Source organism: Dipodomys ordii, unplaced genomic scaffold (genome assembly GCF_000151885.1).
Source record: "Dipodomys ordii isolate 6190 unplaced genomic scaffold, Dord_2.0 Scaffold129, whole genome shotgun sequence".
Taxonomy (NCBI): Eukaryota; Metazoa; Chordata; class Mammalia; order Rodentia; family Heteromyidae; genus Dipodomys; species Dipodomys ordii.
The window spans coordinates 396642-410495 of NW_012267345.1; the positions used below are offsets into that span (position 1 = coordinate 396642).

The 13854-nt window shown below is 53.0% G+C and overlaps 1 protein-coding gene across 1 annotated transcript in view; it reads left to right on the forward strand.

Annotated features, from left to right (window-relative positions):
- Cdh4 (cadherin 4, type 1, R-cadherin (retinal)) overlaps positions 1-13854 on the forward strand; it is a 425566-nt gene that overhangs the window by 13155 nt on the left and 398557 nt on the right. The window contains exon 7 of the mRNA XM_013030338.1: positions 646-757. Coding sequence (XP_012885792.1) covers positions 646-757 — 112 coding nt within the window. The remainder of the gene's footprint in view (positions 1-645; positions 758-13854) is intronic.

Consider the following 13854-nt stretch of genomic DNA (forward strand, 5'->3'; position numbering starts at 1 on the left):
CTCGGGCTGCGGGCTGGCGCGGGGCGAGCCTGACCCCCGGCCCCGCCAGCTCGGATGGGGCTGTGCCGCGCCCCTCGCCCTTCCTCTCCCGCCCAGCTCGCACACTGGACTCTTGCTGGGGCGCAGCCGCCTCAGGGAAGAACCTGCCCTGGTTTAGGCTGAACAAGTGTCCATGGAAGGAGGAGGGCAGGCGACTCACCCTCCCGGGTCCGGGAAGACCCCCTCCCTGCGCTCTACATTCTCTCCTCCCCCCCATGGCCTGCCTGGGGAGCCGCCGGCTCCACCGCCCCTGGCGCCCAGGGAGGAACGGCCCTGCGGCCTCACTCCTTCCCGATGTGTACACCCAAGTCTGCAGCGCGCCTTGGGGGCATTTCTCCCCCTGGAGCCCTGCCACGTGCCCGTGGAGCCGCCCAGGGTCCCTGCAGGAGTGGGTCCCTGCAGCAGGCAGAGCCTTCCGTCCCGTGCTGGGGACAGATCCTCCCTGGCTAGTCCCCGGAGACCGGCCTGAGACTCCGGAGGCCACCTCTGGGTGGAGACTGTGGTGGATAAGCTCTTCTCTCTGCCGGCGGCAGGCGTGAGGAATGTGGGTTGGATTAAATTTCTGGGAACTTATTTTTGTTTAACCGATTTCCTTTCTGCTTCTAGGCCCACGATGCAGATCTTACGGCCAGAGAGACTTGCAAGGCTGGCTTCTCAGAAGAAGACTACACCGCTTTGATCTCGCCCAACGTTCTAGAAGGAGAGAAGCTACTCAAAGGTAGGACGGACGTGAGGGATGGAGGGGCAGAGGGAGGGTCCTCTCCACTGGGGAGGACCGGTGGCAAGGCCTGTCTGGTCTTGGAGCATTGCTTTCTGTGAGACAACATCTGTGAGAGGAGCAGGTACAAATCTGTCCACCCAAAAGGCACTTTGTATGCAGGTGACTGATTGAGAATCTGTTTCTTTCGAGGGTGGTGAATCACTGCCCAGGCCTCAAATGGGAATTCAGATGTAACATCACCCCTATAGCATGCAGGGAGAGACTTTCCTATCAAGTGTTTTTATGTATGAAATTCTGGATTCTTAAATTACCCCTGCTTTGAAATGCATGATAAAACAGACGATGTTGTTGGAAAGGCGGTAAATAAGCCCACAGACGTTCTGTTCGAAAATGTGGCATTCATTTTCATTACTGCCCCGGTGACAACAGAAAAACACACATGCAGCCGGGAACCACCAATTAGCTCTGTGGCAGTCCGGGATCTGGTCCACACCGCCTGCCACGGCAAGTTGGCAGCAGTTGGAGAATTCGAATGACAATAGATCATTCTGCACATTGAACTGTTTCCCTTTCAAGACAAACTTTGTATTTGCATAAGAGAAGAATTAAATCCATTCTTGGTTTCCCAGCTTGGTGCTTCAGAACTGGCCTGAGAGCATCTTGGGTAGCTAGCTGCTTTCTCTGCTTTCTCTCTCAGTCTCCATTTCCCAGAGGTGGCAGGCTTGGAGCTGATTTCAAAGTGATGGAGGAGTGGACTTTGCAGACTGTGTCAGAGCGAAGTCTCGATATTCACACTTACAGCGTCCTCAGGCTGTTCACTCGTCTGCCAGTGTTGTATTCCAGAAATATAGACTCTTCCCCTGAGATTTGACAGCAATTGTGTGTGTGTGTGTGTGTGTGAGAGAGAGAGAGAGAGAGTGACATCAATTGCTGTGTGCACATGTGGTACATGTAAGCTCTTGCTTGTACATACTGGGCAGAGATTTTAGATACTCACTCTTTTAGACCCAGCTTGATGACTTTCTTGCTTGTTCCTAATTTTGTGAGTCCTGTGACTTAGGATTCTTACTTTGCACCAAAGCTGACTTTTATTTCTTTTATTTGCTAATTTATTGCTTCCTTTTGGTTTCTGAGTCATGATACTATTGAATGTCACTGATCGTGAACACCAATAGTCTCCAGGCAGGTGGCCTGGGAGGGGAATGGAGGCCCCCCTGGAGCAGGCCCATGTGAGTGTTTTCGGATGCGCTGCCACCTGTGTGAGGGGCCGGTTTGGAGTTTGACAGGTGGCTGCTCTGTCTTTCGGAGCTCCCTATGGTTTAGTCTTGCGTGTTCATCCTGGAAGCTCCCCACAGCACCTGGGAGCTGGTGATAAACAAGATAAGATCTGACACTGTCAATTTCACGCAGAGTCTCAGAGACGTCAGAAAAAACGCCGGTCTCGGGCTGGGAAGGTGGCTCAGTGGTAGAGCACTTGCCTTGCATGCCTGAGGCTCTGGGTTCGATTCCTCAGCACCACATAAGCAAAAAGAAACAAAGCCGGAAGTGGTGCTGTGGCTCAAGTGGTAGAGCACTAGCCTTGAGCTGAAGAGCTGAGGGACAGCACCCAGGGCCCAGAGTTCAGGCCCATGACCAGACCTCCCCCACCAAAAAAAAAAAATGCCGGTCTTAGTGATGACAAGGACTGCCCAACAGAAGAGGCAAACATTTATGTATGTGTGTGTATGTGTATTTAGTTATTATTAGCAGTACTGGGGTTTGAACTCAAGGCTTTGCGTTCACTAGGCAAGTGTTCTGCCCTTTGAGCCATACACCAAGTCTTTTTTGCTTTAATTATTTTTCTAATAGGTCTCACTCCCTGCACCTACCCAAGCAGCTACACTACCATCTTCCTATCTATGTTTCCTAGGTAGTTGGGTTGGCAGGCACGCTTCCGAATTTTGATTGGGATCTTGCTGCTACCTTTTTGCTTTGGCTGAACTTGAACCGCAATTCTCTTCACCTCTGCCTCCCTTGTAGCTGGCAAGAGCCCCCATGCCTGGCCACATTTCCGTGCTTTTCCCCATGTACGGTGAGATTTCAAACAGGTATCCCTCCCCTGTTGTGGGTGGGCACCCCCGCTGGGCTGCGCGCTGCCACTGGCAGGTGTGGAGAGGAAGCTGGACAGTGGGCAGAGCTTTGGCCTGGCCCATGTCCACCTCCCAGCACCCGTGATCCTGGGTCATTCCCTGGCCCTCCTCTGCGGTGGGCTGTGGGCACAGGTCACGTTGCTTCTCCCCTCCCAGATTGCACCCCACACGCACGTTTTCTCCTCCTCGCTGCTAAGGTGTAGAATGCCCAAAGCGAAGGGCTGTTTTCATATCTTAGAAATAATTTTACACATGTGACAGCAAAAACTGAAACTGATGGACTCAAGTCAGGACATGCACAGTCTCGCTATGTGCGGGAAACTTTGCAGACCTGACAACCAGGAGAGGGTGACCACGTGAAAAACAAATAAGCCCGGTGTTTCCAGTTGGAATCCAGCTAAATAGGCAATGACTGCTTATAATTGAGTTATTCCAACAGAGAGAGCTTAACCTTAATTTGACAAGCAGAGCTTCGAGAGCCGGGTTTGCTGTGAATGCGCATGAGGCATTAGCGGCCGCTCGTGGGCCACCCTCTTTGCCTGAGTCAGCTCCACTGCAGCCCCAGCACACACGGATTCCAGCAGGAGTGATTTGTTACACAGTAATTAACTTGTTTATGATAAATGGGTGGAAGAAATGTCGTGGCATTTTGCTTTATGTCTAAATGAAAAGCATTTGCCTTCCAAAAATTCCATGTTAATTAGGCTTAAAATAGTTTTCCCCAACAGGGTAACAAATACTATCTATTGTGACCCTTTAGAGAAAAGGAGCCACTCAGATCAGAACAGAAAGGCAGGGTGCTCTCTAGGCAGGCTGGTTTGCGGGGCTGCTGGGTCCCTTGGGCCACATGCTTCCTGTCTGCTTGGGAGGACAAGCGTTCGAATGTGTTTGCCCGTACACGCGCAGCTGTCATTCACTTTGGGCCCTGATTGCCGGCGTGCGGTGGCATCTAAGCCAGGTTGGTCAGGGCACTTTCCGAGGGTTAACAGCGCCAGCTCTGAGCCTTGCTGGAGTCTAGTGTCTCCTCTGTGAATAATTAATGATCAGCCGGCCCAAGTGGGAGGAGGAGGGGGCAGCCGGATGCAGTGCCCTGCAGTGCCAGCCAGCTCCGTGGACAGAGCCGGGGCCAGCCTCACAGTACAGCCGCAGGACTTGGGGCGGGCAGCGGCAACACGGCTGCAAAGGACGACTGCGCGTTGTCTCCACATCACGGATGAAAGGTGGCAGGTGAGCAGAGACATCACCCAGGCGGAGAGTAGGCTGGGGTCTGGAAGTCACTCGAGCTGAGGGAAAGAATAAAGCAGGGTGAAGAGTTCTGTGTTTGATGACCTCATTTCATGAGACTGGTTCAGAATACCTTCCCCCTACTGTCCCCAGAACCTCCGCACAGCTCATGTACCCCCCCCCCCATGCTTCCCCTGGGTTAATTGGCACTTTGTTATGATCACTTATTTCTTTCCTAAACTGAAGTCGTGGAAGCCTGTCACAATTGTTTACCACATCTTTGGGCCAGGCTGTACTTGGCAGACAGGGTAAAACTTTCCAACAGAATCTAGAATACATTTTTCTTGGTCAGTGATATAGTCAAGGGCTAGAGCCCAGACTTTATCTTCCTACCATCCTTAGCATGTTCGTTTGTTGCCTCTTTGTGGCAACGTAGCTGCGGCAGCTCCCCGTGTTCTATCTGAGATCAGGGCAGAAACAGGGAAGAGGAGCACTTCTTTCTCACAGGGCCTGCAAGCATTCTTATTGGCTGGAACCAGGTCACATGTCACTCTGCTGAGGAAACAGAATTGCCTTGTCGTGTTTGGCTTAGGCTCCTTACCACCCCTCACCTTGATGAGGATCACACTCGGGAAGACCTGGGATTCTGGGGAGGAATGGACACTGGGCACAGTGGGCCTGGGCACCAGCCAGGGAGTGAGAAACTGACCCACAGGGAACACGGCTGGGGAAAAGAGGTGGCAGCAGCCAGCTGGCTGGCTGGCCGGCAGGTGGCTTTGGTAGGTGCATAGGCAAGCAGATGAGCCTGTCCTACCCCAAGCCCAGTCCTGGGTGCTGCGCCCCCATGTGGCTGGAAGATGCCACACGGCCTGTGTGCAGCTGGCATGATCAAAATCCTGCAGGCTTTAACATCCTCCTTCTCTCTTCGTAGTGACTTCTAATGTCCCAGCCCACTTGTCTGACCACCACCCCTATTTAAATATGCGTGTAGGCTCTTAGACAAAGGGAGCCTTGCAGCCTCTCCCTGCTCAGGGGTGTCCAGTTAGGTTAGACTGGGAAAGCTGCGTGTTATATATATTTCCTAAGAAAAAGGAAAGGCCTCTACTGGTGATGTCTTCTGTCCTTTGTCCTTATTTTTTCCTTCTGCCTGGAACACAAACAGGATGTCTGGGGTGGAGCAGTTGTTTCATGACTATGAGGATGGTAGAGTAGAATGGGTCTCAGTGCACCCTTGAGCAACTACAAGACTCAGAATCATTGCCTCCTAAGAGGAGAGAACAATCAGGCGAAAACGCTGCCCACCTCGCAGAACCACATGCAGAGCCTGCTTTGCACCTTCTTGGCTATCTGCAGGGCTGTCCTAGACTGCAATGGCCTTCAGGTTTATGGTAGCTTTTCCCCGTGTTCGCAGTGCATAGGTATAAGGATAAAAGGTAAGCCAGCCACAGAGAGAAGGCAGGAAACAGGGTGGGTCTTAGCAGTCACAATCCGGGACAGAGCAGCAAGATGTGCCACCCTCTGCTTCTTTGCAGCTGCTTCTCTTTGTGCCTCACATCCCGGGTGGGAAGCCCACGCCAGGCTGTGTGCAAGGAGTTCTTGTCCCTATCACCTGCGTCCTGCGTCGTGGGATCAGCGGAGCCGAGTCCTTTGGTTCCGGGTCCCTGTGACTGTCTGCTGCCTCAGAACTGCACTTTCTGCTGGCCCTGGGCCCCCATGCCGTTCCAGACAGGAGCTTTGTGAGCTATTAATTAAGGGTTCGTATTTCCAGAATGTGTTTTTTAATTGAATCTTAAAATGAGGGCAGGTGAGATTCTGAGGAGTTACGGCATAAGAGCGAAGTTCTAGCACTCCTCTGGACCTAAGGTCTCCTTCAGTCTTCCCCGAAAGGAAGGTGGGTGACTCCACTTTATGTGTGGATCAGAAATGGCAAGTGGCAAGGCAAGGCTGTTGGCCTAAACATGCACAGTGTGCCTTCTTGCCCATCTTTTCTCCCAGTCTGGCTCCTCATTCAGATTTTCCTTACAGGTTCACTGCAGGTGGCTTTCAGGGCAGCAAAGCGCTTACACGTGGGCAGATCCACAGGTACTCAGGCACACACTTACACAGGCTGCGGTGGCCAGGAAGCAGCAGCAAGCAGAGGTCCTGGGTGTCAGAGGCCCTTGACAGCAGTGGCTCACACCGGGCCCCTCTGAAGCAGCAAACAGCCCCTCGTGGTGCCACGGACACCACAGGTTTGCAAAGCCTGCCTCTGCCCGGGGAGGGCCGGGGCCTGAATTCTAGGCGTGCGGTGGGCTTCCTGGGGCAGATTGAACCTGGTCAGTGCAGACCCAGATGCAGCGGGGATCCAGCCAGCCCTGGAGCCTGGAACACTCGTCCTGAGCAGGGGGGCCATCCAGAAACATTGTCACCACACTCAGCAGTGGGGACCTCTGAGAGACTGATCAGTAGAAATGTCCTGGGGTGAGGTCCGCAGTGCCTCTCCTGAGAGCTTGGTTGTGTGTATGGTGGGGGCAGGGCGGGGGAATTGACCTTCCCCCCCCCCCCCCGGGCCTAGGGTCCTGGTGTGTGCAGGCCTCTGGTCCTAGGATGTTAGGCTGGGAGAGAAGTGTCTGGCCAGGGTCTTTGCTTGTCCCCCTCCAGAGCAGTCCCTCCAGACCGCCTGGCAGCTCAGGCTGCTGCTGGCCTGCATGGCACTTGGGTTTGGTATCAGCCTCCAAGATCTACAAGTTCTTGGTTTCAGAAATAGTACTTTTTCAATTCTTCCCTGTAGGGTTTTCTTTTTGTCTCTCAGTCACAAGGAGATCTAAGGAACTCGGGTTTAAATGAAGCATACATATTTGAGACCCCGTCACCTGGCGTGTTTGCGTCCTGATACTAGTTTCAAAATAGAAATTTTGTGAATTTTTTAAGCTAGCAAATGCACATGAATTAAATGAAAGAGAGGCTTCCTCCCTCTGTTTCTCCCTCTTCCCTCCATCCTCCCCTCCTTCTCTTCCCTCCCTCCTTCTCCTCCCTCCCTCCTTCCTTCTCTCTCATCCCTCTGTTCCTCCCTCCTTCCCTCCTTTCGTCTTTCTTTGCAAGTATGGGTAGATAACTGCCAGAACTAATCATGAGCCAAGAGAGAGCAGCAAGCGTTCGTCTTTTCAAAGAATGTGCCTTTTATTCTGACTTTTTTTTGAAGGGGCAATTTTTCCTCCAAGCGAATTCCACTGTAAAAAATGCCAGCAGCAGAGTGAAGTTTCTGTCTGTTGAGGGCGATAAAAGTTCTCCCGAGTGAGCTCTAGTAAAACCTCACAGTACTTGCTCCTCTGACCCCTTGTGTGGCAGGGCAGGATGGGGTGGGGCCGGGCGGGGTGAGGCGGGCCTGGGGGGCAGGGGTGAGCCCGGGTGGGGTGGAACAGCGCAGGAAGGCCACTGTGTTACAAACTGGGCTCATAAAATCACCTGCTTTTGCCAAAAGGGGTCCAAATTGTAGTGCCTTTTTGCCCAGGCTGTAGGCTGCCCTCTCCTGGTGGCCTTCCGCATTGTCTCAGACCGGTTCAAGCTAAGTATTGTCTTTGTCTCTTAATCAGAAAGGAACAAGGCCCCTTGGTATAGCTCAGTGCCAGCTTGCTTTTCTTGTACCAGCGAGCTGTGAGTTCAATCCCCCGCAACACAGAAATGCTCTGATCATTTGTGACTGGTTTGTAGCTCCAAAGACCACTGCCTTCCTCCACCCACCTCGGTCTTCCTGCTGTGCAGTCCTTCCTCTGCCCCACCCTCCTGCCGGTTGCTGGGCACGGTACCTGCAATCTCCCCATCCAAGCTGGCCAGGAAAAGCCAGGGTCATCTTGCAAGCCAGAGTCTTTAATTGGATGATATCTACAGAGCTTCTGGTGTTAAAGGGTGATACGTTCCCGGCTTGGCGCGAGGCCCTCTTTGGGGAGAGAGCCTGAAGGTGGTTGGTGGTCTCCCTCTGGCTGTTTCCTGTTCAGGGCGCTGCACATCCAGCCATGCGTACAGCACTTCATCATCACAGTGGAAACACCACTTTACCATGAGGAAACTGAGGCACAGGGCCTCCTGCTTTAGGAGGTGTGTGGATGGGAGGTCTCCTGCCCTGTTCCCCTAGTGCCCCCCCCACCATGAGGGCCCCCTGATGAGGGCTCCAGCGGGTCCTGAGTGCACCGGGTCCTGAGCATCTGAGTGTGAGCCTCACCACAGCCCACAGCAGCTTCTGGTCTAGCAGCTCTGGAACGTGGCCTTGTTTGGATTCACTGTGTTTTCTTGCTGACAGTGTTGGGGATTTGGAGAGGATTAAGGTAAGCCTTCAGCGACAGATGCATATCCACAGGCCCACAAGTACTGCTTGCGCTGCCCTGCTAATGGGAAGATGCCCTGGGTCCCCGTGAAGCTGGTGCTTCCTTCTCAGGCCGGAGGCACGGCACAGCGCAGGCCCAGAGAGGTGCTGGCCAGAATGAACGAACTTAGCCCAGGAGGGAGGGTGAGCCCTTAAGGAGGCCTGGCCCCTTGGTCTCCAAGCAGGCTGAGGAAGAGGAGGAGCACTCGGCTTGCAGGCCATCTCAGGAACATGTGCTTGTGTGGCTGGTGTGAAGAAATGTTGGGTTTCCTGCTCTCCATTGGTTTCCGTTTGGAGGTTGGTAATGTCTGTGCTGCTGAACCTGAAGCCCCGAGGGCCTTGGTGTCCAGACCGGGAGGAATGAGGTCCAGGCTTCTGCCTCCAGAGGGGTAAGGGAGAAGTCAGGCAGAGGTCCAGCATAGGTGGCTGAGAGCCTGCGATGGGGGAGGGTAGCTCAGGTGAGTGCCTGCCTTTCCTTCTCAGCCTTCATTTTCTTACGTCCAAAGCCAAGGGGGCTGCCTACCTGGGGGACACGGGCTAAACCAGCCACGGCCAAGGCCTGGTTGCAAATCCACTTCAGTGAGGCAGATGGAGGCCCCCGAGGGGTCAATGCCACAGAACCTCAAGGGAGATAAGTGACAGCTTTCTTTATAAGAGACAGAGAGGAGCCCCAGATGCAGAGGAGGAGGCTGTGTGGACACAGAGGCAGAGCGGGGAGTAGTGCACCCCAAACAAGTAACACCCACAGCCCCCAGAAGCTGGGAGAGGCACGGAGGGTCCTCCCCAGAGCACTGCAGACCTGGAACTACAGAGGGCAAATTTCTGTTCCCTAAGCCACCAAGTTGGTGCTCCCTTTCTCCAGCAGCCACAGGAGGCCAGCTCCTCACCCACTGAGGTTCCAGCTCTGCTGGCAATCAATCCATCTATCTCCTAGGATGGGATGGTTTTGGAAGCCTGGGGGTTCAGGGACTCTTGCCTTCAGATTTCCAAGTGTTAGTTTTCCCTGGGTTGCATGTGCCTCTGTATGGGGTCCCTGCATGCAGTGTGGGTGGGTGGGTGAGAGGATGACCTGCATTTCCATCTCCCCAGAGCAGCACGGGGGCTTCTGCGCTGTAGCTCAGTGTGGCCTTGCTGTGGAAGGTGCTGAGGAAGCGAGTGTAGGAGGAACCAGAGCCTCTGCTGTCCTGTGTGACCCTCCGTTCAGATGTCACAGCAGGGTGGCATTGTGCAGGCACACTGCGCATACTGTTCCTCCGAGAACCCCACTTGGGTTTGGGTGGTCTGCAAAGAGAGGCAGCGCCCCGCCTGTGCCGATGAGATTCGGAGGCAGGTGGGAAGAGGGTGCGGGTATGGAGTTTGCCTACGCTCTCCTCGGAACTGCCGTACTGTAGAAATGTAGAAAGGCACTGCTGTGGCTGTGGTGATCTCCATCAGTTCTTGTGATTCATGCCACTGAGCTCTCCTGCCTGGCCACTCTGCCGCACAGGGTTCGAGTCCGGCTCTCAGGTGTCAGGCCCTTTCCCGTCACCCGTGTTGCAGGGTGGGTCTGTGGTGGGCAGGGGGAGCCCTTGGTATGCGTGAAGGAGCGCTCGGTCTCACCAGCTAGGCGTGGCTGTGGGTGCCCCGACTCCCTGGGCTGTGGTGGACACTCCAAGTGCTGGTCTAGGCCTGGACTCTTTAGAGGGTGCTCATAGCTGCTGGTTGCCAGAAACTTCTCCAGCTTGGAGCTCAGGAAGAGGTCTGAGTTTACAAGAGGTGAACCTGGTGATATACATTTATTTCCCTGCAACTATCTCCAAGTAGATCTGCAGCTCAGCCAGTATAGACGGGACAGGAAGCCTGCTGATGGGGCCAGCGCCAGGTATCAGTGCCAGGGCTGGGATCTACACTGGGCATTCATCAACAGGACCCAGAGATGAGGCTGTCCTCTCTCTTCTCTCCCTTTAGTGGGACAGTAGCAGAAGCTCACCCTCAGGGATGCCCATCAGTGTCTGGTCCATGGAAACCCAAGTGGGATCCACTGCCTGTGGCAGATACCTTCAGTAGCAGCTGCCTCTGGTGGGAAGCGCCTAGCTCCTGGAGGAGGGGCCAGCCGGTTCCGCTGCTCCCATAATACCAAGCGTCCTCCTGTGCCAGGTCCTGGAGCGGGAGCCTTAGCCACGCCATCCTGGTTTGTTCACACATTGCCCATAACATAGCACAGTTTTATGCAAGCTGTGAGCACCCCAGACGAGTGCTTGACCCAGGCAGTGGAGCTGAGCATCCCCTGGTGGGACACGGGGTGTGGTGACCAGGGTGTGATCAGCTCTGGCTGCAGACCTCAGCCAGCAGCCACATGGATTGGACACATCTCTTGGCTTTGTGATCTGTTCTGTCTTCCATACGATGGAGTGTCTGTTCCCCTGGCCTGGTGCAGCTTGAGGACCCGTCACGCTGTTGTCTGGGTAGGGCATGCCCAGGTGCTGGGCCCTGGAAGCAGCAAGCAGTGCTGCCTTAGTCTTTGTCACAATTAACTGCCTATCCCCGCGAGTACGAGAGTGAGCTCCGCTCTGCCAAGTGAACACGGCCTGGGCAGCCATTCCACTTCCTCCTCTCCTAGCCCCAGATGTCACCCAAAGCTCAGGGACAGTGAAATCCTAGCCCTGCCTCTGTCTTCAGAACCGCAGGCCCTGAAAGGTTCACATTCTGGACCTAAGCTGGGTCCTAAGTGATCCAGGGATGGGCTGACATTTGGGGCCGTGACTTTTCCATCTCTTGGAGGCCTCGGGCAATAAGCTTTTATGGTTTTGTTGGGGACTTGTCCCCTGCTGGCCTTTACTGTGTCCAGAGACCTTTTGGCCAGAGGCATGTTTGTAAAATTGAATAAATAAATTATGGAGTGACTTCCTTAAAGTTCCACCAACATATGAGGGCAGGAGACACAAATGTAAGTTATTCCCTGCCATTGTTTGTTAATAGGGTATTGCTTTGATTGGATTATGTCATATCATATTTAATGCTTGAATGCTGATGAGCTGATGGGGTGAGAAGCCAGTCACTCCAGAGCTAGCCCCACTGTGGGCTCCTACTGCTAAAACCAGGCATTTTTTTCCCCTGGTTATCTCATTTTTTCCCATCTTCCCTCAGTTACAAAGAAGGGATTAGAAAACTTGCCTTATCTAGTTCTTATATTTGAAGATAAAAACAGAATTCCAGTGCAGGGCTGATGGCTATAAAATCATGATCAAAAGTCCATAAAATTATAGAACTTAACATTTTCTTGAGAGGGAGGTGGGCTCACAGTGACTTTTCTTTCCTTCAAGGAGTTGGGCAGCACAAAGATAGATCCTGCATGGAAATCTAAGGTGTACTTCCATATGTGGTGGGGGGGGGTGGGAGGGCTGCAATTGTATGCTTGAAAGGTTAATGGCTGGTGAACGTCAATTTTCTACAATCCTGGCTAATAAAAATAGCTTATAAAACATCAAATGTCATGCCGCCAAAATTACAGGGGCCTTTGAAATCCATTTTGAAGTCTTGTATCCTTTGAAAATGGTATATGTGTATGGGGGCGGGGATGAGCATTCAGTGTCTTCTGGTTGACAGATGGCACTTACAAGGTGAGCATGATTTGTTTGGAGGGGGATGTTTTTGTTTTTGTTTTGTTTTAAATACTTAATGGATTCTCTGCCTCTGTAGTCCTGGAAACTGTAGACGCATTTCTTTGTAGTGGAAAAACCAGGGCCGTCTCTGGGCATCTCTGTGACCCGATGGGAAGTGGATGTTAAAAGCTCTGAGCATAATGTTCTTGGGGGAAAAAAGTCTGCTTTTAGACATGATGCATGCCAGCAGAGTTCTTTTGCAACTCAAGTCTTATGAATGGGATGGTCTTCCCTTTTCAGTTCCTCCTGGTGTGTCAGGAGTGAGAGATGAAACCGTACCTCAGCGCCTCTACCTCCACATCCCCACATCCCCATATCCCCATCTGCTTTGCTTTTTGTGGGATTCAATTCATGTGGGCAGAGCAAAGGCCAGGCAGCTGGAGGACGTGTGGAAAGCCCAGGTTAAAAACGAATGGCTCGGGGCTGAGAAGGTGGCTCAGTGGTAGAGTGCTTGCCTTGCATGCATGAGGCCCTGGGTTCAATTCCTCAGCACCACATAAGCAGAAAAAAAAAAGATGGAAGTGGTGCTATGGCTCAAGTGGTAGAGCACTAGCCTTGAGCTGAAGAGCTGAGGGACAGCGCCCAGGCCCAGAGTTCAGACCCCACAACCAGACCCCCCCCCAAAAAAAAAAAACCTCCAAAAAACTAATGGCTCTCCATGCTAATCTCCCAGCACCTTTTGAGTTTGGCACCTCCTGGTATATTAAAACAGGGCACATGGACAGTGGGACACCCTCTCTTCCAGTGATGGAAGACGGCCTCTGTGTCCAGTGCTGAGTCAGCGCCTCCAAAGGGCTAGCTTGCTGTCTTTGTAATTTCATTGTGAGCAGGATTAAATTACCCTGCGGGCTGGCATGGGTCCACAGGCCACGGCTCTGCTGTCTTGGAACAGAGGCTCCGGTGCAGAGGTTCATGTGTCTGTGTTTGAATTCTGACACTCTCGCATGCCCCTGATACTGCAGGAGTGGCTCCCAGCTGCCACCCTCATGTGGTGCACGAGGCCACGTGAACATAAAGAGAACGGGTTTGGTTTTCCAGCACTATCCACCTGGAAGTTGTATCTTTCCCTAGAGCACTAATGTGATGTGGTATCACTTGTAAGGGAATCTTCGCTGCATGATTTCACCATCAAAGTGTGCCCAGCTCTCCCTAAGGTGTGCCAGGTAGGCAGGACTCTGGGGCTCACTCGCTTGGAGAGTTTATGTGTGCAGCTTGCTTGAATTAGAGGTCAGGTGAGCTGAGGCATGGGGTGGAGCAGGCAACGGGGAACAGCCAGAGAGAAGCGGCCTGGAGCCCCACATGCTCTTATCCTTGGTTGCTCCATCCTTTCACTTAAAATTGTGCCATTAATGGCTTTTCCTCCCTGTACAAAAGAATCCCTAAGAAGAGAGTCTCTTTTTCACACGAAGCATCATCCTCTTGGCAAGTCCAAGGCTCCAGCCTGCTGGCTCTCAGTATTGTTAGACCTGCCCCATTGTTGGGTTGTAAAGGGAGGATTCTGGAGGGATATCATTCTGTGACATGCACATAAAAGTCCCCCAGCAGCTTTCGAAGGTTGTTCTTCAAGGAGGCACTAATTAATCACTTCCTCCAGCCCCAGGGGAACCAGCCCAGAGGCCGCCCCCTGTCTGTCTACTCCTCCCTGCCAGGAAGAAAAATCACATCGTCTCCTGAGTTGAAAGCTGCTTTTTTTTTTTTTAAAGCAGGAAGGCAACCCCTCTATACTGGAGGGTTCCCCTGATTGCATTCTTCCTTATCAGC